Raw genomic sequence first — 25,627 nt, 5'->3', positions numbered from 1 at the left:
CTCACTATCCAGTTTCAAGACCCTCCTCTTCGGTCATCCTCCTTCCCTCCACACCGCCCTCTACCCTCCCTGATCCCGCCCCAGCTCAGGTCCGAAACACTGATTGTCCAGCGCTTTGGTGTGTCTTCCCATCGTGAAAGGCGCTATACAAATGTAATTTTGTTGTTGTGTTTTGTTGTTGCACGCTGACTTAGCTGTATCAAGATCTATTGTGTAAGTAAAAGACTGTGATAAGGCAGAGATACGCACTCTCATGTAAAAATTATACCACAAAATGCCTTTCCAGAACGTCAGAGTTTAAATTCCCAGCCACAGGAAGATTGACTAGCTGTCCCAGAGCTAAAATCCATATGTGTCACACTTTAAATTAATGCTAAAGTGTCAAAGCTGCCTTATTAAACAAAACCACTTTGAGAATCTGAAATCTGAGTTGCAAAGTAAATTGTGTTTTAATAAGCTCAGTACGCTCACCTCATTTAATAAGGCTTTTGTGTAGTGTCCCAACAGATTTATGTGACATTCTAGATGGGTTATTTCCATGTGTCTATTGTCTAGAAAGGTTGTTTTAATTTATTAAAGGGATACTTGATGGATTATCTTGAAATACTATATGAAAAACTCACAATAAAACTCAAATACATTGTATCAGTCGGTACCAACATATTTAATATGACTTATGTGAAATCCGAGTTGTAGGCAAACTGTACAAGTTGTATAACATCTGATTTATTCAATAATCGACACTCCAAATGCGTAATTCAATGCAGTCAGTAAACGTGCCTTCGGTAGTTCATCACTGCAGCCAGTAAGTGCGCACGCAGTGATGGAACAAGACAATTCAATGTGTCTTGCTTCCCGGCAAGCGCTGAAATCGTGAGAAATGAAGTTCTTCTCCGCATGCGTTGAAGGATCAAGACTACTTTTCCCACGATTCAATGCAACCGTCCAATAAGTGCACATGCATTGACAGATCAGGATGTTGTTTCTGAGATTCAATGCAGCCAGTAAATGCGGGTAGACGAGCGGTGTTATGAGTTACAAGATGAGTAATACGAGTAATGCAAAGAAATCTAAACGGTTTTGATAGGAACCTGAAGGGGTCTCGGGTTAAAGTGCAACTTGGGGGATTATACGATTTATAAAGACAAAACTTGTTCGAGTTTTACTGTATAGGTGAAAAAAACTCTTTTTTTTATACATTTAAGTGGTTACAGTGCCGTAAACATTCACACCATATCATTACTCTTTATGTAAATGAATTGGTTGTGGCATGTGGGTTATGAAGAGCCACAAGTTCACAATCTAAAGCTGTGTTTGGTTCAAATAGCAAGGTGGAACTTAACGCAGTAGCTTTCTCTGTGGTTAACCAAGTTTCAACCCCCTATTCGACCCATTACCAGGACCACCTTCTTTCACCCATTGCTAATGACCTCACTATCGCTCCTGCTGTGGAAACTTTTATTGATACCTTGGTCACCTCTAAGTTACATTTCTCCAAAGCTTTCGACCCTGGTTCCACCTATACAAATCTTGAATCCATCTAATCCTGTCTCATACATTACTCTGGTCACAAATGTGGCAGCATAATGTCCTTCAGCTCTCTGTGTCTGCTCAGACATACGCACACTAAAAAAGACTAGCAGATATAGGAGCACTGAATTTCAAAGGAAACCAAATGTGCAGTGCATTCGCCCATTTTATCTGGTTACTTCAGCTAACAGTTTAAGTCAACCAGCATTAGATGGATTAGACTCTGCCTGGTAAGTGGACAGGGCAGTTTCAATGTGCATCAGGACACTTTACAATTTTACCAGGAACTAACAAGTTCTGGGTCACCACCTAAAATGGATCTCGGTAGCAAAGCTGAATCAAAGAGACATTTGGCCCTATTCCAGCATTTCTGCATTGAATTTATGCCATTACAGCCACACAATCACCACAATAATTCTAGTGTAGCACAGACATTGGAGATCAGGAGGAGGTTTAACCTAGTGCCAGCTCCAAGTGGTTCTGCTTAAACGTTCTGTATTTTGTAAATAAAATGCTAGTGACAACCATGAAATATCAATGTTATAGCTGAGGTAAACTCGCAATCGAGTGTGTTATGGGAAAAACGAAGCATCCTACTGAAGAGGATACAACTTGTAATACTACATTGTGATACTGTGATTCAGAATATCATCATCAAAACGATTAATTACATTATTGTCACCTATATACGCTTCATATAAAACAGCATTGCTATCCACTAGAATAACCAATGTCTATAGCAGTTCTGTAGCCATGCTTATACATAGCATAAACTTCACTCTTACTGTTCCTTAAAACCTGACTGACACTGACCACTCCTATTTCTTCCATCTCTTAATAAAATTCAAAATGTCAGCAAATTGGGAGTCCTAACCAGGGTAATCTGCGACTTTGATCTTTTAATCACTGCTGTGTTCAATTGGCTGCCACGTTTCAGCCACAAATAGTCAATTCACTTTACAGTATAATCCTGTGAAGTGCTTTAAGGCCCTATATCAAATGCAAGGATTATTATTATTTAGTCCAGTCTGGATGGGGATGGTCATCTACAGTACATGATTTTTGCAAACAACGAACACTTTTTCCCAAAAGTCATAGCTTTTGCACAATGCCTGCAAATTCCACTCTGAGGAGTCCAAAATAATCTATTTTACACGTATTCCTTCTCTAGCACTTCCTCAACAGCCATAACATGCCATTTCCCTTTCTCTATAGGAATCATAGGCAGTCTTTTCCACAAGGAAGGTTTTACACCCTTCTAGCTAATTACTACACCAAGCCCATAGAACCAATGAGGTCTCAATGGCAGAAATCATTGGGCATAAGTGCGCAAACCTTGACCACGGTTGGATATTCCGTTAAGAGTAAAAAAAAGCCAATAAGAAGAAGGGCAGGAAGTAGAAAAGGACACATGGAATGGGACAAAGTGTGTGAATTATTGAGAGCTTGGATTGACAAATAAAGAAGCTACTAACACACCTTTGATTTGGATCTAGGTATATTACAACCACCACTATACATGGCCATGCAGGGTAAATGTCAATGCAAGTGAATGTCAATGAAATAATTAATTGCAAAGAGCTTAATGAACCAAGTCTGCTATTTGATTTCCAGCATTCTACTAATCATAAAAGGCCATTGCTGGAGGACGGAACCCTCCATATATCTAAATGGCTCTGGTTTTCAATACCTCCTCCAAAAGGACCTTAACTTCCTTAAAACGTCCTTAACTGTGCAGTTGAAGGGTAGTCTTTGAGACGAGACTTAAACCCAAATAAAGAGGGTGCGGGACGGAGGGGTAGAGTGAAGGAGCTCCAGAGATTTGAAATCTGAATCTAGTCTAAACACGTTTCCCTACTTATATACATCAAGGTGATCCAATGTTTTGGCTGCCGTAGGCTGGATTCCCTATTTGAGAAGGATTTATGGGCCCCACAAGCAATATTTTGTGTTTCCCTTCCAAAAACAAAACAATATTTACACAAAGGGCTCAACCTTGCCAGTTGGGCAACTGAGCTAGGGGTGGGAGCCAAGGGAAAATAACTGAAGGCGCGATCAAAGAGTTCGATCTTGACATGCCTTTAATGGGGAAGGAGGGAACGAGTCAGAGGGACTCCAGTAATGGAGCTCCCAAGAGTGGTGGCAAAATAGCGATAGTGGGGCAGATGGATACAATACAATTTACATTTGTATAGCGTCTTTCATGTCAGGATGTCCCAAGGCGCTGGACACTCAGGGATTTGGACCCGAGCTGGGGAGTCGGGATTAGGGAGGGCGGAGGGCAGGGAGGGTGGCTGAAGGCTCAATCGAAAAGGAGGGTTTTGACACGCGCCTTCAGGGACGCAAGGGAGGGAGTGAGGCAAAGGGAATGTGGGATGGAGTTCCATAGAGTGGGGGCAGAAAGGCTGAAGGCCCGGCCACCAATGGTGAGGCGGGCAAAGCAGGGAGGTGAAGCAGGCTGGAGACCGTTGAGCAGAGGGAGCGGAAGGTTGGTAGGGGGTTAGGAGCTCACAGAGGTGTTGAGAAGCAAGGCCGTGGAGGACTTTGAAGGTGAGGATTTGAACTTTATCCTGTGTGATGGGGAGCCAGTGGAGCCGGATGAGGGTGGGGGTGATGGGGTCACGGAGCCTGGTGCAGGAGAGGACATGGGCTGCAGAGTTCTGGATGATCTGCAGCCTGTGGAGGGAGGAATTGGGAAGGCCGACAAGCCTTCATTTACATTGTCGAGCCCGTCACTCTCTGACTTGCATACACTCTACCTCCCTCTCTCAATTACTCCCTCACTCCCCCTCCGCCAGGCTGGATGTGGCTGACTGTTGGACCACGCTGATGATATGTATTTGTTAATGCACAGATCAGGTCTAAATTGGGCAGCTAATTAAAATTAAAATATCTGAAATGTTGAGAAGCAAAAGGATTAAGATGTATCCTTTTGAACTGGACTGGTGACATAATATCCTGTAGTGGGTTCCATACCCTTTAATTCTGATGATGCAGATGAATTTCCAATTACGAGCCTAAGGCATTTGGAAAGGTTGGCAGTTTAATACACATTAAAAACAGCACACAGACAAAAGGATACAAAAAGCTGAAGCGACGGAAAATAAACAAGATATGCTAACAATTACCGTTTTCTTGGCATTTAATGTATCGGTCCCTACCTTTCCAGACGCTACGATCAGTGACAGCAGCTTGCAGCGAAAAGTATGTTGGCGAGATTAAGTCACTAAGAGGGAGACTTACTTCTCACCTCCACCCTCCCCCATTTTATTCTCCTGTTCCATTGCATATATCGTACCTCTCTTCTCTCACCTCCCATTCATATAACATTTTCATAAGAGAAGAGTTAAATCCTTCTAATAACACTGCTCTGAAGAACTTAGAAAACGATCACCTATAGTGTCACTGACATCTAGACTGGTATCATCCTAACCATGAAAAGGAATCAGCACGTTATAACAATCTATGAGGATGAGTCATTGTAATTTTTGAAACACAGTTCTTGTCGTAACTCTGAACAATGCGCAGCAATAGAAATGAACATTAATTAGTCTCAAAGCCTAAGAATGAGTCAGATTTGGGCTTCCAGCCAACTACTGAAAATGACTTTTGCTGAGTGTGACATACCTGGCATTCCAGGCTGTTGTGAAGTCCGGATTCAGCAGCAATAAAGTACAAGTGAGATCGATTAGTGCTGAAAGATACAGAGAAATTGGAGAAAAAATATAAATATAAGAGGATTGATATCATTTCAAAAGGAATTTACATACACTTTTAGAAACAACATCATAACTAACCTATTGGCTTTCCACACTTCAGATAATGATCCTTTTCAGTGAAATCCAATTGAACTGCATCTGTTAGCATACTATCAAGTTGCAAACACAGTGCTTTCCTGTTAAATGTAGAATTGATTTTCTACAACATGTCTAGCATTAGTTGCTGTAGTACAAAATCTAATTTGGGAAAGTAGTTCTTACGTAGCAACAAGGGGAGGGTTTGGAATGTTTTAACAACATGATAGTAGGATATCTACACAACTTCATAATGGGGAAATATATACTGCCAATAGTTTCATTTAAGAGAAGTGAAAACATTCAAGGAACTTTAAGGGGACATAGACAGATTAGTTGACTGGGCAGAGAAATGGCAATTTTAATTTAATGCAGATAAATGTGAGGTTATCCATTGAGGGAGGAAGACTAAGGAGAACAAGTGTAAATTAGGTGGCAAATTATTAAAAGAGCAGAGGGACTTGGGAATTACCATATATAAATGCTTAAAGGTGGAAAGGCAGGTGGACAAAGCGGTCAAGAAAGCAAATGGAATCCTACATTTTATCAACAGGGATACAGAACATAAAACCAAGGAGGTGATACTATGAATCACTAGTTAGACCTTAGTTAGAATATTTTATCCTGTATTGGTCACCCCAACACCTTATCAACAACAACAAGAAATTACATTTGTATAGCACCATTCACGTCAGGACGTGAAAAACTTTAGGAAAGATATCAAAGCACTCTCTTGCCATCCTGCCGCGGAGTGGGGAGCTGTAGAAAAACGACAAGTGACATCAGTGTGATGTCAAAATTAAAAACTAAAACAGGGAAAACATAGAACTAACAAAAACACCAAGAAAAACACTAACAAAAACTTTTTTTAAAAAAATAAAATTTAAAAAAACCCCTAAAATCCAGAGTGAGAGAGAGAATGGCATGGCAGGTGAAGTGCGAGTACTGCAGTATGTGGGAATTGATGGGAGGGCAACCTGAGCCCGGGCGACTTCATCTGCAGCAAGTGTCTGCAACTGAGGAAACTCCAGCTCAAAGAAGCTGAGCTGGAATCTGAGGTGCAGACATTGCGCAGTATTAGGGAAAGTGAGAGCTTCCTGGGTAGTTTCATCCTGGAGCCATTCACTCCCTTGAAGCTCAGGGAACGTATAGATTACGTTACTAGTCAGGGACAGGACAGTGTGACTGACAGTCAAGCAGGTAAGGGGATCCCAGAAAGAGTAGCAGAGAACCCCCAGGCTTTAACCTTGTCCAACAGGCATGCGATATTTGCAACCTGTGAAGACAAGGAAGCCTGTGAGGAGGATGGGCAAACTGAACCCAGCACCTCTATACAGGAGGCCACACAAGTGAGGGGGAGAGAGACAGAATTTAGTTGTAATTGAGGACGAGTCAGTCAGGAGGACAGACACACTTCTCTGCAGCCGCAATCAGGAGACACAAAGGCCTTCCTGGGGCCGGGGTGAAGGAAATCTCTTCAGGGCTGGAGAAGAATTTGAGGCTGGAGGGGGAGGATCCAATTGTGGTAATCCACATAGGTACCAACGATATTGGTAGGAATAGTAGGGACAACTTGAGGAGCGAGTTCAAGGAATTGGGATTTAATGTCCAATGTCCTGACAAAACTAATAAATTGGGAGGATTTAGGCAGATTAGCGAGGGAGATAAACAGAGTGGGTCAAGGAGGGACAAGAAGCTCGGAAAAGAAAATAGGGAATTAGAGAGTAGGGGAAATAGCAAGAAGTCAAAATTAAAGGCGCTATATCTGAATGCATGAAGCATTCTTATAAGATAGACAAATTAATAGCACAAATAGAAACAAACAAGTATGATCTAGTAGCCATTGCTGAGATGTGGTTACAGGGAGATCAAGGCTGGGAGCTAAATATTCCGGGGTATTTGGCATATAGGAAAGATAAGCAATGTGGAAAACAAGGTGGGGGGGCTTGCCCTGCTAATAAAGGATGGGATAAAAACAGTAGAGAGGAAGGACTTTAAATCAGAAAATCAGTATGTAGAGTCAGTATGGGTGGAATTATGAAAACACTAGTGGGAGTAGCTTATAGACCCCCGAACAGCAGTCACAGTATTGCGCAGAGTATTAATCAGGAAATTAGTGGAGCATGTAGCAAAGGAAATACACTAATAGTGGGTGATTTTAATCTTCATATAGATTGGGAAAACCAAATTGGCAAAAGTAAGTTAGAAGAGGAGTTTATAGAATGCATTAGAGATAGTTTTCTAGATCAGTTTGCTGAGGAACCAACCAGGGAACAGGCGATCCTAGATCTTGTTTTATGTAATGAAATAGGGCTAATCATCAATCTGGAAGTTAAGGCTCCTCTAAGGCAGAGTGACCATAACATGATGGAATTTAGCATTACGTTAGAGAGTGATGTAGTTAAGTCCGAAGCAAGGGTCTTAAATTTAAATAGATCCAACTTTGCAGGTATGAGAGAGGATTTAGCTAAAATAGACTGGGGAATGAGATTAAAGGATATAACAGTAGACCAGCAATGGCAAACCTTTAAAGATATAGTACATAATTCTCAGCGATCACATATTCCCTTGAAGAATAAAAATACCACAGGAAAAGTGGTTCAACCATGGCTAACTGGAGCAGTTAGGGAAAGTATAAAATTAAGAGACCTATAATACTGCCAAAAAGAGCAGTAAACCCGACGATTGGAAGGGCTTCAGAGACCAACAAAGAAACTGATTAGGAGGGAGAAAATGGATTATGAGGGCAAACTATCTAGGAACATAAAGACAGACTGCAAGAGTTTTTCCAAAACATAAAGAGGAAGAGACTATCAAAAGTGAATGTGGATCCATTACAGGCAGAGACAGGAGGAATTATAATGGGGGATAAAGATATGGCAGAGTCATTAAACAAATACTTTGCTTCTGTCTTCACGTTAGAAGACACTGAAAACTTACCAAAAATAGAGAGGAACCAAGAAGCTAATGTTAGTGAACAAATTAGGGAAATTAACATCAGTAAAGAATTAGTACAAGGGAAACAGTTGGGATTGAAAAATGACAAATCCCATGGACCTGATGGCCTGCATCCTAGGGTTTTAAAGGAGGTGGCTGCTGAGATAGTGGATGCCTTGTTTTTGATCTTCCTAAATTCTCTGGATTCTGGAACTATTCCCATTGATTGGAAGATCACAAATGTAACATTTGTGTAATGGGAGAGAGAAGATGGGGAACTGTAGACCAGTCAGTCTGACATCGGTGGTAGGGAATATTCTAGAATCCTTAATTAGGGACGTTGTAGTGAGGTACTTAGAAGACCATAACATGATTAGGCCGAGCCAACATGGCTTTACAACAGGGAAATCATCCGTAACAAATCGTTTAGAGTTTTTTGAGAATGTAACTAGCAGGTTAGATAGGGGGGAACCAGTAGATGTAGTGTATTTAGATTTTTAGAAGGCATTCGACAAGGTGCCACATAAAAGGCTACTACACAAGATTAGGGCCCATGGAATTAAAGGCAATATATTAGCATGGATCGAAGAGTGGCTAACGGGAGGAAAACAGTGAGTAGGGATAAACAGGTCCTTCTCAGATTGGCAAGATGTGACTAGTGGAGTGCCATAAGGATCAGTGCTTGAGCCTCAACTATTTACAATCTATATCAGTGATCTAGACGAGGACATAAAACTTAAAATATCTAAATTGGCAGATGATACTAAGCTAGGTGGGAGAGTAAGCTCTGAGGATGACCAAAAAGATTGCAAAGGGATATAGATAGGCAAGGTGAGTGGGCAAGAAGGTGGCAGATGGAATATAATGTGGGGAAGTGTGAAGTTATTCACCTAGGTAGTAAAAACCAAAAAGCAGATTATTTTCTAGAGGGAGAGAGACGAGATAGTGTTAGTGTTCAGAGGGATTTGGGTGTCCTTGTACACCAGTCACAGAAAGTTACTATGCAGGTACAGCAAGCAACTAGGAAGGCTAATGGCATGTTGGCGTTTATTGCAAAAGGGTTAGAATACAAGAGTAGAGAAGTCTTGCTGCAGTTGTATAAGGCCTTGGTGAGACCGTACCTAGAATATTGTGTGCAGTTTTGGTCTCCTTATTTAAGAAAGAACATACTCGCCTTAGAGGGGGTGCAGCGTAGATTTACTAGGTAAGTTCCTGGGATGAGGGGGTTGACCAATGAGCACAGGTTGAGTAAACTAGGCCTATATTCTCTAGAATATAGAAGAATTAGGAGTGATCTTATGGAAACATATACGATTCTTATGGGGCTTGACAGACAGTGTGAGACTGTTTTCCCTGGTAGGAGAATCTAGAACTATGGGTCACAGTCTTAAGATTAAGGGTCAGCCCTTTCGAACAGAGTTGAGAAAACACTTCTTCACTCAGAATGGTCAGCGCTTGAACATATTCAAGACTGAAATTGATAGATTTCTAAAGGATAGAAGGATTAAGGGATATGGAGATAAGGCGGGCAGATGGAGTTAGGTTAGAAGATCAGCCATGATCTTATTGAATGGTGGGGCAGGCTCAAGGGTTCGAATGGCCTACTCCTGCTCCTAATTCCTATGTTCCTATGTCCTATGCAATACATGGGTTGCAAATGTGATACCAAGGATGTGATTTGGACTGTGAACAGAAACGGGAAGAAAAGGGAGTTCTCCCGTTGGAACAAAGAAGGTTGAGGGATACCTGCTGAAGTCTTTAAAATTATGAGTTTCGATAATAGGGAGAAATGATTTCCACTAGTCAGCGAGTCTGTGACAAGAGGCATCAATTTGCTCGCGAGGAAAAGGGGAGATTGGGAGAAATGTTTTTCCCCACAGAGTGGTTAGGATATGGAATACCCTGCCAGGAGCAATGGTTGAGGCAGAATCCATAGGTTTCAAAAGGGAACTTGGTAAATATCTAAAAAGCAGTAAACGACAGGGCTACGGTGAAAGGGCAGGTAAATGGGACGGAAAGGATCGTTCTTTAAAAAAGCCAGCACAGACCCGATGGACTGAATGCCTTCTCCTGTGCTGTAAGTGTCTTTTGTTTCTAGATAAACCTAGAACTAAATTACAACAGAAGATGTGACTGTAGAAATTTAGCTTTTGATAAAATATACATATAAAATTGGAATCATTCAGACAACTAGTATATTCTGTGAAGGGCTTTGAGACGTCTCGAAGGCCCGATAAAACGCTATATCAAATGCAAGGATTATCATTAACTGTTAGAAACCAAAAGTTCTAAAAAGATGCATTTAATTTATTGAAAGAAAGAGAACTCCATCAAAGAAAGCTAAGGAGGCCAGACTCGTTCTGTAAAATGGATCCTCATCATATATAACATCACTACAGTTCCCATTTTTGGCAAGCAAGTCACAAAACAAAAACAACCCACAACAGCATTTGCAGGGTGGGAGAAATTACATTACTTCCTTCAAAAAACACTTATTCAAAAAAACTTTTACTCCTAAGGACAGAACATAAATTGAATACATAAATTAGTAGTCGCAAAGGCACCAGCATACGCAAACTGCTTCAAGCAAAAGAAGCAAAATGGTAATAACCGAGAATAGAATATCCATCAGTAAAGTTAAAAGACTTGAAGTCGGGATCTATTTGCAATATAATTCAATGGGGCTCCCCAAGGTCCCAACACCTGTCTGGAGATTAAATTTAAAGGATTTCAAAAATAAAATCACAAATAACCCCTGGCACTGCCCTTAAACTTGTGTAGTTGTGGAGAAATCCAGCACCTCTCCCCAAAAGCCGCTGAAACCCTGGTCCATGTCTTTGTCACCTCTCGGCTGGACTATTCAAATGCCCTCCTCGCCGGTCTCCCCTCCACTACCATCCATAAATTCCAAATCATTCAAAACTCTGCCGCCCGCATTCTCACCCGCACGAAACTCCGCTCCTCGATCACCCCAGTCCTTGCCAGACTGCACTGGCTGCCTGTCCCAGAGAGGATCGATTTCAAAATCCTCACCCTTGTATTGAAGTCCCTGCACTCCTCTGCACCTCCCTACCTCTTTGACCTCCTCTCTCCTCAGAACAGTACCCGTTGCCTCCGTTCCTCCGGGTTTCGCCTCCTCCTCGTCCCCCGAGTCCTCCGCTCCACCATTGGCGGCCGTGCCTTCAGCCACTATGCCCCGAGGCTCTGGAACTGCCTTCCTCACTCCCTTCGTCTCGCTCCCTCCCTTCCCATTTTCAGGTCTCTGCTGAAGACCTTTCTTTTCGACCGCGCCTTTGGTCACCTTCCCCCCCCTCAGCCCCGGGATCCGTTACTGTAAAGCGCTCTGAGATGCCGTCCGGCGTGGAGGGCACTATATAAATCCAAGCTGCTGCTGTTGTATATTTATCTAACTCCCAACAGATTTTGTTCGTGGGCTGATTTTCTTTTTGATTTGATTGAAAATACAGTCCACAGCAAACAGCCTGTAGGGCATCCCTTCTCCTGTCCCAAAGAATTCTTTAAGACCAAAATCTTCTATGTTGGGAAAAATATATTTGACATATGGCGGAAATGTGTGCCCTTTGATCACCTACACCAGGACATTTAGCACCACTCCTTCCTAAAGAGAGATTACAAGTGTCACCTCAATTTTCGTTCATTTCAAGAGTAAAACTCTCACCCCCGAACACACACAGCACATATGGGATATTGTTTTATTGCCAGGAAATAAAGCTATTATTACTATATGTCTGATGAATTCTATAGATAACGCTGAGCCTAATATGTGGTGTATCCCTTAAGCTCAGAAACAGTCCCAATAATGTATGTACAATTCTAGAAAGAAGGCTTCAGATATTCAATTTTAAAATAACACTATATTGGTTACGAGAAAGGATTCTGTACCGTGTGCTTTTATTCTGGTGAATTTTGTGCTCATCAGGGGAGGAATGATAATGTTGGGAAACAGAATACTTTCTTATTTCAGATAAGAAATATCTCTCAGGTTGGATACAGAGTAAAGGGCCTCAGCCAAACCTCAGTAAAACTATCACAAGTGCAAAACTCACATTTCACACATTAACTATCCTTGAGGTCTTTTTTTAAGTGAGATAGTATTAGCACTGTAAACCCATGTCCACTAAAATTTGGTTGATCCTTACAGCTAACAATGGACAAATGAGTTGGATTTAAGTCCAGGACCCAGAAGTGAGTGATAACCCACTGACTCCACCAGGAACGCCTGGTCAAACAGGTACATATACTTCCTATTTCTTGGCAGCTATACTGTAAAGCCTAAAGGTTGGGCAACGATCACTGGGTGTGATCTAGCCCTGGTTGTGCAGGAACAGATCAAATGCTACTCCTGAACAGTCAAGTTTAAGTTAACATAACATGTGCGCCACTTACCATCCCTCTCTAACCACAGCTTTCTTTGCCTGTAGAGGACAAGTCTATTATGAACGTAGGGCAAAAGCAGTTTAACGCACCAGCTTTCCACACCAAGCTTATTTTCTACCAGCACTATGGGGCTCCGGTTGTACCTGGCTTCAAGACAGGGAATCAGCCCGATTTCATCTCTGCAAAAAAGAAATGTCATCATCCAAATTTCAACAATAACTTGCATTTATTTAGACCCCCTCATGCAGGGTAGCTTCCCACAGCGGGGGAGCCCGACACCAAGCCAGAGGAAGAAGGGAGGGGAGCTGACTGTAAGCACAGCCGAAGAGGAAGGTCTTCAGGCGTGACCTGAAGATGGGAAAGGAAGGGGTAAGGCAGAGGGATTGAGGCAGAGTGTTCCAGAGTTCAGGAGCGTCGTGGCTGAAAGTGCGGCCGCTGATGGTAGAACAGAGGGCACGAGAGACAAACATTAGGCCAGAGCAAGTCGAGCGGAGGCAAAGGCTAGTGATTGGGGAGTAAGCAGGTCACAGCAGTTCACACCAGATGTAAACAGTCCAGTGTAAATTGAGACGAAGGACAAGTGACAATAATAATAACCCTTGCACTTAAATTGAAACTTTTCATATGGGGAGGTATCTCAAAGTGCTTCACAGGATTTACTGTAAAGTTAGCGACTTTGTATTTTGTAGGCGACAGCAATGTCCCACAAACAGCCATGAAGCGAAAAGCCAACTTTCTCTGGGGATTGTCGGTCAAGACACGAGAGAAACTTCCTTATATTTGAATAATTTTTGAATAAAACTAACGTTGCTGCTGATATCACCGCCAGGCCCAATTGGAACACCCTGATCTACATATTAAATCAGGTTTTATATTCTTCCAATAAAATATTTCAATTTGATTTCAACAGGATCATCAGTTAACAAGGAAAATTAAGAAGTTGCCTGGAGTCCCTCTGCTGTCCATGGAACAGACCTCGGTTTATCGACATCCACGGGATGACCATTCCAATAATGTCCTTTCCCAGAACTGTTTTGAACTGTCAACCAACACTGTGGGTTCAAAGTCCCGAAGCTTCACTCTCTCTCCCCCACCTGTCCCGCTCGTTGGCTCACTCACCCACACACACACCAGCCCCTCATTCTCTCTCCCAGTCTCTCTCTCTCTCTCCCAGTCCCTCTCTCCTCCTCTCTCTCTCTCCCAGTTTCTCTCTCGCTCTCTCTCTCCAGTCCCTCTCTCTGTCTCTCCCAGCCTCTCTCTCTCCCCCCCCCCAGTCTCTCCCCCACCAGTCTCTCCCCCCCAGTCTCTCTCTCCCCATCTCTCTCTCCCAGTCCTCTCGCTCCAGTCTCTCTCTCCCCCCCCAGTCTCTCTCTCCCCAGTCTCTCTCGTCCAGTCTCTCTCTCCCCCCCCAGTCTCTCTCTCCCCAGTCTCTCTCCGCTCCAGTCTCTCTCTCCCCACCAGTCTCTCTCCCCCCAGTCCTCTCTCTCCCCAGTCTCTCTCCCCCCAGTCTCTCTCTCCCCCAGTCTCTCTCTCCCCAGTCTCTCCCCCCCAGTCCTCTCTCCCCCAGTCTCCTCTCCCCAGTCTCTCCCCCCAGTCCTCTTCCCCAGTCTCTCTCGCTCCAGTCTCTCTCTCCCCCCCCAGTCTCTCTCCCCAGTCTCTCCCCCCCATCTCTCTCCCCCAGTCTCTCTCTCCCCAGTCTCTCTCGCTCTCCAGTCTCTCTCTCCCCCCCAGTCTCTCTCCCCAGTCTCTCTCGGCTCCAGTCTCTCTCTCTCCCCCAGTCTCTCCCCCCCAGTCTCTCTCCCCCCCCAGTCTCTCCCCCTCAGTCTCCTCTCCCCCCCCTCAGTCTCTCCCCCCTCAGTCCTCTCTCTCCCCCAGTCTCTCCCCCCCAGTCTCTCTCCCCCAGTCTCTCTCGCTCCAGTCTCTCTCTCTCCCCCAGTCTCCCCCCCCAGTCTCTCCCCCCCAGTCTCCTCTCTCCCCCCCTCAGTCTCTCCCCCCTCAGTCTCTCTCTCCCCCCCTCAATCTCTCTCTCTCCCCCTCAGTCTCTCTCTCCCCCCCAGTCTCTCCCCCCTAGTCTCTCCTCCTCCCCAGTCTCTCTCTCCCCCCCAGTCTCTCCCCCCCAGTCTCTCTCTCCCCCCCCTCAGTCTCTCCCCCTCAGTCTCTCTCTCTCCCCCCCTCATCTCTCTCTCTCTCCCCCCTCAGTCTCTCTCTCTCCCCCCCAGTCTCTCTCCCCCAGTCTCTCCCCCCAGTCTCTCTCGCTCCCAGTCTCTCTCTCTCCCCCCAGTCTCTCCCCCCCAGTCTCTCCCCCCCAGTCCTCTCCCCCCAGTCTCTCTCCTCCCCTCTCCCAGTCTCTCTCTCCTCTCTCCCCCCCCAGTCCTCTCTCTCCCAGTCTCTCTCCCCCCAGTCTCTCTCCCCACCCCCATCTCTCCCCACTCCATCTCTCTCTCCCCCCCCAGTCCCCCCCCCCAGTCTCTCTCTCCCCCCCCAGTCTCTCTCTCTCCCCCCTCAGTCTCTCTCTCTCTCCCCCCAAGTCTCTCTCTCTCCCCCCTCAGTCTCTCCTCTCCCCCCTCAGTCTCTCTCTCTCCCCCCCCTAAGTCTCTCTCTCTCTCTCCCTCAGTCTCTCTCTCTCCCCCTAAGTCTCTCTCTCCCCCCCTCAGTCTCTCTCTTCTCCTCTCTCTCTCCCCAGTCTCTTCCCACCCCATCTCTCTCTCCCCCCCAGTCCCCCCCCCAGTCTCTCTCTCCCCCAGTCTCTCTCTCTCCCCCTCCAGTCTTCTCCTCTCCCCCTAGTCTCCTCTCTCCCCCCTCAGTCTCTCACTCTCCCCCCTCAGTCTCTCTCTCTCCCCCCCAGTCTCTCCCCCTCAGTCTCTCTCTCTCCCCCCTCAGTCTCTCTCTCTCCCCCCTCAGTCTCTCCCCCCCAGTCTCTCTCTCCCCCCCCAGTCTCTCTCTCTCCCCCCTCAGTCTCTCCTCTCTCCCCCCTCAGTCCTCTCTCTCCCCCAGTCTCTCCCCCCCAGTCTCTCCCCCCCAGTCTCTCTCTCCCCCTCAGTCTCTCTCTCTCCCCCTCCAGTCTCCTCTCTCTCCCCCCTACAGTCTCTCTCTCTCCCCCCAGTCTCTCCCCCCCCAGTCTCGTCCCCCCCAGTCTCTCTCTCCCCCCTCAGTCCTCTCTCTCTCTCTCCCCCAGTCTCTCTCCCCCCCCAGTCTCTCTCTCCCCCCCCTCAGTCTCTCTCACCCCAGTCTCTCTCTCCCCCCCAGTCTCTCTCTCCCCCCCCAGTCTCTCTCTCCCCCCCCCCAGTTCCCCTCTCTCTCCCCCCCAGCTCTCTCTCTCTCCCTCAGTCTCTCTCTCTCTCCCCCTCAGTCTCTCTCCCTCAGTCTCTCTCACACTCTCTCTCCCTCAGTCTCTCTCACACACTCTCTCTCTCTCCCTCAGTCTCTCTCACACTCTCTCTCTCCCTCAGTCTCTCTCTCTCCCCCTCAGTCTCTCTCCCTCAGTCTCTCTCTCTCCCGCCCAGTCTCTCCCCGCAGTCTCTCTCTCCCCCCCCGTCTCTTCTCTCCCCCTCACCTCAGTCTCTCTCTCCCCCTCAGTCTCCTCTCCCCCCAGTCTCTCCCCCCAGTCTCTCTCTCCCAGTCTCTCTCTCTCCCCCAGTCTCTCTCCCCCAGTCTCTCTCTCCCCAGTCTCCTCTCTCCCCCCAGTCTCTCTCCCCCCCCCCAGTCTCTCTCCCCCAGTCTCTGCTCTCTCCCACCAGTCCTCTCTCCCCAGTCTCTCTTCTCCCCAGTCTCTCTCTCCCCCTCAGTCTCTCTCTCCCCCCCAGTCTCTCTCTCCCCCCCCCCAGTCGTCTCTCTCCCCCCTCAGTCTCTCTCTCCCCCCAGTCTGTCTCTCTCCCCCCCCAGTCTGTCTCTCTCCCCCTCAGTCTCTCTCTCCCCCCCAGTCTCTCTCTCCCCCCCCAGTCCCCCCCCCTATCTCTCTCCCCCCCCAGTCTCCTCTCCCCCCCAGTCTCTCTCTCCCCCCCCCAGTCTCTCATCTCTCCCCCCTCAGTCTCTCTCTCTCCCCCTCCAGTCTCTCTCTCTCCCCCTCAGTCTCTCTCTCTCCCCCCTCAGTCTCTCCTCTCCCCCCCTCAGTCTCTCCTCCCCCCCTCAGTCTCTCTGCTCCCCCCAGTCTGTTCTCCCCCCCCAGTCTGTCTCTCTCCCCCCCCAGTCTGTCTCTCCCCCCTCATTCCTCTCTCCCCCCCCCAGTCTGTCTCTCTCCCCCCCGCAGTCGTCTCTCTCCCCCCAGTCTCCTCTCTCCCCCCCCAGTCTCTCTCTCCCCCCCAGTCTCTCTCTCTCCCCTCAGTCTCTCTCCTCTCCCCCTCAGTCTCTCTCTCCCCCTCAGTCCTCTCTCCCCTCAGTCTCTCTCTCCCCCCCAGTCCTGTCTCTCTCCCCCCTCAGTCTCTCTCTCTCCCCCAGTCTCTCTCTCTCCCCCTCAGTCTCTCTCTCCCCCCCTCAGTCTCTCTCCCCCCCAGTCGTCTCTCCCCCTCAGTCTCTCTTCTCCCCCCAGTCTCTCTCTCCCCCAGTCTCTCTCTCTCCGTCTCTCTCTCTCTCCCCCAGTCTCTCTCCCCCCAGTCTTCTCTCCTCCCCTCAGTCTCTCTCTCTCCCCCCTCAGTCTCTCTCTCTCCCCCTCAGTCTCTCTCTCCCCCCCCCAGTCTGTCTCTCTCCCCCCAGTCTGTCTCTCTCCCCCTCAGTCTCTCTCTCCCCCCAGTCTCTCTCTCCCCCAGTCTCTCTCCCCCAGTCTTCTCTCCCCCCCAGTCTCTCTCTCTCCCCCCTCAGTCTCTCTCTCCCCCCCTCAGTCTCTCTCCTCCCCCCCCAAGTCTGTCTCTCTCCCCCCTCAGTCTCTCTCTCTCCCCCCTCAGTCTCTCCCCCCTCAGTCTCTCTCTCTCCCCCCCAGTCTCTCCCCCCAGTCTCTCTCCCCCAGTCTCTCTCGCTCCAGTCTCTCTCTCCCCCCAGTCTCTCCCCCCGTCTCTCCCCCCCAGTCTCTCTCTCCCCCCCCTCAGTCTCTCCCCCCCAGTCTCTCTCTCCCCCCCCAGTCTCTCCCCCCTCAGTCTCTCTCCCCCCTCAGTCTCTCCCCCCTCAGTCTCTCTCTCTCCCCCCAGTCTCTCCCCCCCAGTCTCTCTCCCCCAGTCTCTCTCGCTCCAGTCTCTCTCTCTCCCCCAGTCCTCTCCCCCCAGTCTCTCCCCCCCAGTCTCTCCTCCCCCCCCTCAGTCTCTCCCCCCTCAGTCTCTCTCTCCCCCCTCAGTCTCTCTCTCTCCCCCCTCAGTCTCTCTCTCTCCCCCCCAGTCTCTCCCCCTAGTCTCTCCCCCCCCAGTCTCTCTCTCCCCCCCAGTCTCTCCCCCCAGTCTCTCTCTCCCCCCCCCTCAGTCTCTCCCCCTCAGTCTCTCTTCTCCCCCCCCCTCAATCTCTCTCTCTCCCCCTCAGTCTCTCTCTCTCCCCCAGTCTCTCTCCCCAGTCTCTCCCCCCCAGTCCTCTCTCGCTCCAGTCTCTCTCTCTCCCCCAGTCTCTCCCCCCCAGTCTCTCCCCCCCAGTCTCTCCCCCCCAGTCTCTCTCTCCCCCCTCCAGTCTCTCTCTCTCTCTCCCTCAGTCTCTCTCTCCCAGTCTCTCTCCCAGTCTCTCTCCCCACCCCCATCTTCCCCACCCCCATCTCTCTCTCCCCCAGTCCCCCCCCCAGTCTCCTCTCCCCCCAGTCTCTCTCTCTCCCCCCTCAGTCTCTCTTCTCCCCCCCCCAGTCTCTCTCTCCTCCCCTCATCTCTCTCTCCCCCCTCAGTCTCTCTCTCTCCCCCCCAGTCTCTTCTTCTCCCCCCTCAGTCTCTCTCTCCCCCCTCAGTCTCTCTCTCCCCCCCTCAGTCTCTCTCTCTCTCCCAGTCTCTCTCCCCACCCATCTCTCTCTCCCCCCAGTCCCCCCCCCAGTCTCTCTCTCCCCCCAGTCTCTCTCTCTCCCCCTCAGTCTCTCTCCTTCCCCCTCAGTCTCTCTCTCTCCCCCCTCCAGTCTCTCACTCTCCCCCTCAGTCTCTCTCTCTCCCCCCCATCTCTCCCCTCAGTCCTCTCTCTCCCCCTCAGTCTCTTCTCTCTCCCTCAGTCTCTCCCCCCAGTCTCTCTCTCCCCCCCCAGTCTCTCTCTCTCCCCCTCAGTCTCTCTCTCTCCCCCTCAGTCTCTCTCTCCCCCAGTCTCTCTCTCCCCCAGTCTCTCCCCTCAGTCTCTCTCTCTCCCTCAGTCTCTCTCTCTCCCTCAGTCTCTCTCTCTCCCCCTCAGTCCTCTCTCTCCCCCCCAGTCTCTCCCCCCCAGTCTCTCCCCCCCAGTCTCTCTCTCCCCCCTCAGTCTCTCTCTCTCTCTCCCCCAGTCTCTCTCCCCCCCAGTCTCTCTCTCCCCCCCTCAGTCTCTCTCCCCAGTCTCTCTCTCCCCCCAGTCTCTCTCTCCCCCCCAGTCTCTCTCTCCCCCCCCCAGTCTCTCTCTCCCCCCCAGTCTCTCTCTCCCCTCAGTCTCTCTCTCTCCCCTCAGTCTCTCTCCCCAGTCTCTCTCTCCCCCTCAGTCTCTCTCCCCCAGTTCTCTCTCTCCCCCCTCAGTCCTCTCTCTCTCCCCCTCAGTCTCTCTCTCTCCCCCTCAGTCTCTCTCCCCCAGCTCTCTCTCTCCCCCCGTCTCTCCCCCCAGTCTCTCTCTCCCCCCCCAGTCTCTCTCTCTCCCCCTCAGTCTCTCTTCTCTCCCCTCAGTCTCTCTCCCCCCAGTCCTCTCCCCCCCAGTCTCTCTCTCCCAGTCTCTCTCTCTCCCTCCCAGTCTCTCTCCCCCCAGTCTCTCTCTCCCCCAGTCTCTCTCTCCCCCAGTCTCTCTCCCCCCCCCCAGTCTCTCTCCCCAGTCTCTCTCTCCCCACCAGTCTCTCTCCCCAGTCTCTCTCTCCCCCAGTCTCTCTCTCCCCCCTCAGTCTCTCTCTCCCCCCAGTCTCTCTCTCCCCCCAGTCTGTCTCTCTCCCCCCAGTCTCTTCTCTCCCCCCCCCAGTCTGTCTCTCTCCCCCCCCAGTCTGTCTCTCTCCCCCCTCAGTCTCTCTCTCCCCCCCCAGTCTCTCTCTCCCCCCCAGTCCCCCCCCTCAGTCTCTCTCTCCCCCCCAGTCTCTCTCTCCCCCCCAGTCTCTCTCTCCCCCCCCCAGTCTCTCTCTCTCCGTCCCTCAGTCTCTCTCTCTCTCCCTATCTCTTAGTCTCTCTCTCTCCCCCTCAGTCTCTCTCTCTCCCTCTCAGTCTCTCTCTCTCCCCCCTCAGTCTCTCTCTCCCTCCGTCTCAGTCTCTCTCTCCCCCCAGTCTGTCTCTCCCCCCCAGTCTGTCTCCTCCCCCCCCAGTCTGTCTCTCTCCCCCTCAGTCTCTCTCCCCCCCCCAGTCTGTCTCTCTCCCCCCCCAGTCTCTCTCTCCCCCCCCAGTCTCTCTCTCCCCCCCAGTCTCTCTCTCCCCCCCCAGTCTCTCTCTCTCCCCCTCAGTCTCTCTCTCTCCCCCTCAGTCTCTCTCTCCCCCCCTCAGTCTCTCTCTCCCCCCTCAGTCTCTCTCTCCCCCCCCAGTCTGTCTCTCTCCCCCTCAGTCTCTCTCCCCCCAGTCTCTCTCTCTCCCCTCAGTCTCTCTCTCCCCCCTCAGTCTCTCTCTCCCCCCCCAGTCTGTCTCTCTCCCCCTCAGTCTCTCTTCCCCCCCAGTCTCTCTCTCCCCCCAGTCTCTCTCTCTCCCCCCAGTCTCTTCTCTCCCCCAGTCTCTCTCCCCCAGTCTCTCTCTCCCCCCTCAGTCTCTCTCTCTCTCCCCCCTCAGTCTCTCTCTCTCCCCCTCAGTCTCTCTCTCCCCCCCCAGTCTGTCTCTCTCCCCCCAGTCTGTCTCTCTCCCCCTCAGTCTCTCTCTCCCCAGTCTCTCTCTCCCCCCTCACACTCTCTCTCCCCAGTCTCTCTCTCCCCCCCAGTCTCTCTCTCTCCCCCTCAGTCTCTCTCTCCCCCCCTCAGTCTCTCTCTCCCCCCCCAGTCTGTCTCTCTCCCCCTCAGTCTCTCTCTCTCCCCCTCAGTCTCTCTCCCCCAGTCTCTCTCTCCCCCCCAGTCTCTCTCTCTCCCCCAGTCTCTCTCTCCCCAGTCTCTCTCTCCCCCCCTCTCTCTCTCTCCCCCTCAGTCTCTCTCTCCCCCCTCAGTCTCTCTCCCCCCCCCAGTCTGTCTCTCTCCCCCCTCAGTCTCTCTCTCCCCCCAGCTCTCTCTCTCCCCCAGTCTCTCTCCCCCAGTCTCTCTCTCCCCCCAGTCTGTCTCTCCCCCCAGTCTCTTCTCTCCCCCTCAGTCTCTCTCTCTCCCCCCTCAGTCTCTCTCTCCCCCCCAGTCTCTCTCCCCCCCAGTCTCTCTCTCCCCCCAGTCTCTCTCCCCCTCAGTCTCTCTCCCCCCAGTCTCGCGCTCTCTCCCCTCAGTCTCTCTCTCTCCCCTCAGTCTCTCTCTCCCCCCCAGTCTCTCTCTCCCCCCTCAGTCTCTCTCTCCCCCCAGTCTCTCTCTCCCCCCAGTCTCTCTCTCTCCCCCTCAGTCTCTCTCTCTCCCCCTCAGTCTCTCTCTCTCCCCCTCAGTCTCCCCCACACTCTCTCTCTCTCCCCCTCAGTCTCCCCCACACTCTCTCTCTCCCCCCCAGTCTCTCTCTCCCCCCCAGTCTCTCTCTCCCCCCCCAGTCTCGCTCTCTCCCCCTCAGTCTCTCTCTCTCCCCCCTCAGTCTCTCTCTCCCCCCCCCAGTCTCTCTCTCCCCCTCAGTCTCTCTCTCCCCCCCAGTCTCTCCCTCTCCCCCCAGTCTCTCTCTCTCCCCCCAGTCTCTCTCCCCCCAGTCTCTCTCTCTCCCCCCCCATCTGTCTCTCTCCCCCAGTCTCTCCCCCCTCAGTCTCTCTCTCCCCCCCTCAGTCTCTCTCTCTCCCCCCCAGTCTCTCTCCCCCAGTCTCTCTCTCTCCCCCCCAGTCTCTCTCTCCCCCCCCAGTCTCTCTCTCCCCCCCAGTCTCTCTCCCCCCAGTCTCTCTCTCTCCCCCCCAGTCTCTCTCTCTCCCCCCCAGTCTCTCTCCCCCCCAGTCTCTCTCTCCCCCCCCAGTCTCTCTTCTCCCCCTCAGTCTCTCTCTCTCCCCCCCCAGTCTCTCTCTCCCCCCCCCCAGTCTCTCTCTCCCCCAGTCTCTCTCCCCCCAGTCTGTCTCTCTCCCCCCTCAGTCTCTCTCTCCCCCCCCAGTCTCTCTCTCCCCCCCCAGTCTCTCTCTCTCCCCCCCCAGTCTGTCTCTCTCCCCCCTCAGTCTCTCTCTCCCCCCCCAGTCTGTCTCTCTCCCCCCCTCAGTCTCTCTCTCCCCCCTCAGTCTCTCCCCCCCCAGTCTCTCTCTCCCCCCCCCCAGTCTCCCCCCCCCCAGTCTCTCTCCCCCAGTCTCTCTCCCCCCCTCCCTGGCCCAGTCTGCCTGTCCTGTCCTGTCCTGTCCTGTCCTGTCCTGGCCTGGCCGGGCCTGTCCTGTCCCGGGCTGTCCTGTCCTGGCCGGGCCGGGCCGGGCCTGGCTGGGCCTGTGTTGGGGTGACTCACATGTTGGGGTTCCTCTTGAACACAGTGCTGATGTCTTTGACGACTCTCTGAACCAAAACATCCACCTCCTCTTCCGACTCAGCCATCTTCACACTCTGCCACAGCACTTCCGGGTCAGCGGCAGCCCCGCCCCCACCGTCATACACCAACATACAGCAACACACGGCAACATACAGCAACATACGGCAACATACAGCAACACACGGCAACATACAGCAACACACGGCAACATACAGCAACACACGGCAACATACAGCAACACACGGCAACATACAGCAACACACGACAACACACAGTACACATACAGCAACACACGCAACACACGGCAACATACAGCAACATACACCAACATACAGCAACATACAGTAACATACAGCAACACACGGCAACATACAGCAACATACAGCAACACACGGCAACATACAGCAACACACGGCAACATACACCAACATACACCAACATACAGCAACACACGGCAACATACAGCAACACACGGCAACACACGGCAACATACAGCAACATACACCAACATACAGCAACATACAGTAACATACAGCAACACACGGCAACATACAGCAACATACAGCAACATACAGCAACACACAGCAACATACAGCAACACACGGCAACATACAGCAACACACAGCAACATACACCAACATACAGCAACATACAGCAACACACGGCAACATACAGCAACACACAGCAACATACACCAACATACAGCAACATACAGCAACACACAGCAACATACACCAACATACAGCAACATACAGCAACACACGGCAACATACAGCAACACACAGCAACATACACCAACATACAGCAACATACACCAACATACAGCAACACAGCAACATACAGCAACATACACCAACATACACCAACACACATCAACATACGGCAACAAACACCAACATACAGCAACACAGCAACATACAGCAACACACACCAACATACACCAACACACATCAACATACGGCAACAAACACCAACATACACCAACGCTCACCAACATAATAATAATAATAATAATAATAATAATAATAATAATAATCCTTGCATTTGATACAGCGCTTTTCACGTCGGGAGGACGTCCCAAAGCGCTTCACAGAACACACTGTAAAGTGAATTGACTGTATATTTGTGGGCGAACGCGGCAGCCAATTGCGCACAGCAATGTCCCACAAACAGTCATAGATTGGAAATGACCAATTTATTATTGTTTTTGGTTTTGGAGGGATTATTATTAGGCTCTGTGTGGAGTAAGGAAACTTGCCCAAGGTTTCGCCCTCTGCCTGGAATTGAACTCAGGTCTCTCACTTGCAAAGCGAGTGCATACAGCAAAATACAGCAACACGCACCAACATACACCAACACACATCAACATACGCCAACATAAACTAACATACAGCAACATACACCAACGTACAGTAAAATATACCAACACACAGCAACATACACTAACATGCAGCAACATATACCAACATACAGCAACATACACTAACATACACCAACATATAGTAGCATACACCAACATACAATAGCATACACCAACATGCAGTAACATGTAGTAACATACTAAGACCAACACACACTAACATATACCAACATACATTACCATACAGCAACATACTAACACATCACACACTAACATACACTAACATACTAACGTACCATGCACACACATAAACACCCTACCATAGACATACACGAACACATGTGGGGTAGGTTATGGGTGGAGGTGACTACTGGCACAGTCAAAAAGAAAGGTCTCGGGACATTGAGACGGTTCTTGAAGGAGATGAGGGGACAAGGCGGAGGAGCTCTGGGATGGAGTTCCAGAGGGTTCTGGGCAGAAAGGCTGAAGACTCGACTGCTGATAGTGGAGGTTGGGGTGGGGGATGTGGAGCAGTTCAGTGCTCATCGAAAATAGACCCTCATCATGGAAATTCACCCAAAAATTCTAACTGATAGGCTGCACATCTTGTTATTTGGCTCGTGTAAATCAGCTTCCCCATATGCCTTCAATCATAGTATTAATTTCATTACTTATTAATCTTGTTCTTGGAAAGTGTTTAGAGATGCTTCTTTTACATGAAAAATGTTATAATAATAATAAATAAAGCTGCTCTTAGAGATCAGCAGAAGATAGAACCAAAACCTTAATAGCATTTTAAAGGATTAACATGCAGCAATTACAGTACATAAAGATGTGAAAACTCAAACATACCATGCGCATGTGACTAGAGAGCATGTTTCACAGCCAACTATGACAGATGGTAAACATCTCCTTAAGTGCAGCTGGCCAGTTAAGTCATGATGTGATAGAACTTGTCAGTTTGGCCGAGTTGGAAAGAGTCTCGCTTCAGAAAGTTGTGGATTCAAGCCTTAAGTCAGGACTTGAGCTCACAGTCTATTCTGATACTTTAACGCTGGTACTCGCTAGAGATTACTAAAGGGAATTGGAGGTACCATCCTTCAAATGAGATATTAAGTCGAAATCTTATGTGTCCATTTGGGTGAAGATTAAAGAACCTGAGACACTTCAAAATGATAAGGGAATTTCTCCTGGTGTCCTGGCCAGTAATGCTTCAGGTAAATTGGCTATTCTCGTCATGGCTCAAACTCTCTGAGACCTGCCTTGCATGAAGGATGCTAAATGAATGCAAGTTGTTATTGATGGGACCTTTCTATGCACAAAATGACTGTTTTTCTTCCCTACAGTAAGATCCCATAGACAGCCATGAGCACAGTCACTACATTTACAGCAATTAAATAATAATAAATAAATAATCCTTACATTTGATTATTAGCGCCTCATGTTCAAAGAACGTCTCAAAGCACTTTATTGTAAAGTGCAGTGACTACTGTATGTATTTTGTAGGCAAATAGTGCTGCCAATTTGTACACAGGATTGTTCCACAAACAACAATGAAGTAAATTAACCAATTACCTATGAAATACTTTCCTATGAAATTTCTTAGGACATTATATGAAAACGCAAAGATTATTATTATGGTTTCTTCACACACGAGGATGTTTATTATATGACCAGCTATAACACATTCTAACACTTTTCTGCTGAAAAATAATTACAAATTTATATTTTTACAGCCGAAGAAAGGTGTTTTGCAATGTTACTTTCTCATTGTAATGTCTCTGTGTAAATATTTTTGCCTGCTCTGGGTTAAACAAAATGCCAATAGTTTATTTAAGCCATGACTTTAGTCATCGTCATATATCTCATCTTACCTTACACTATTTCAGTGTTGCTGGGTTAAGTATATTACTTTGGCCCACTAGGAATATCTGCAGAAAGCTTACGACCCTTATGAGATTTTAAAAAACTGTGCTTGCTGGAACAGCCTTCTACTTTAATACTGCATGATGACTAATTAATATAGTTGTAGCTGGGCTTCGTAT

At 49.2% G+C, this 25,627-nt stretch overlaps 1 protein-coding gene across 1 annotated transcript in view; it reads right to left on the bottom strand.

Moving 5' to 3' along the window:
* The window catches only part of ptar1 (protein prenyltransferase alpha subunit repeat containing 1), a 35,651-nt gene extending 13,300 nt beyond the window's left edge, over positions 1 to 22,351 (bottom strand). The window contains exons 1-3 of the mRNA XM_042332782.1: positions 22,202 to 22,351; positions 12,669 to 12,838; positions 5,158 to 5,224 (exon numbers count right to left, since the gene is read on the bottom strand). Coding sequence (XP_042188716.1) covers positions 5,158 to 5,224; positions 12,669 to 12,838; positions 22,202 to 22,287 — 323 coding nt within the window. The 5' untranslated portion in view covers positions 22,288 to 22,351. The remainder of the gene's footprint in view (positions 1 to 5,157; positions 5,225 to 12,668; positions 12,839 to 22,201) is intronic.
* Positions 22,352 to 25,627: the final 3,276 nt, after the last annotated feature.

Source organism: Callorhinchus milii, unplaced genomic scaffold, assembly GCF_018977255.1.
Source record: "Callorhinchus milii isolate IMCB2004 unplaced genomic scaffold, IMCB_Cmil_1.0 Scaffold1, whole genome shotgun sequence".
In the NCBI taxonomy this organism is placed as follows: Eukaryota; Metazoa; Chordata; class Chondrichthyes; order Chimaeriformes; family Callorhinchidae; genus Callorhinchus; species Callorhinchus milii.
This window is presented reverse-complemented; position numbering and strand designations above follow the sequence as displayed.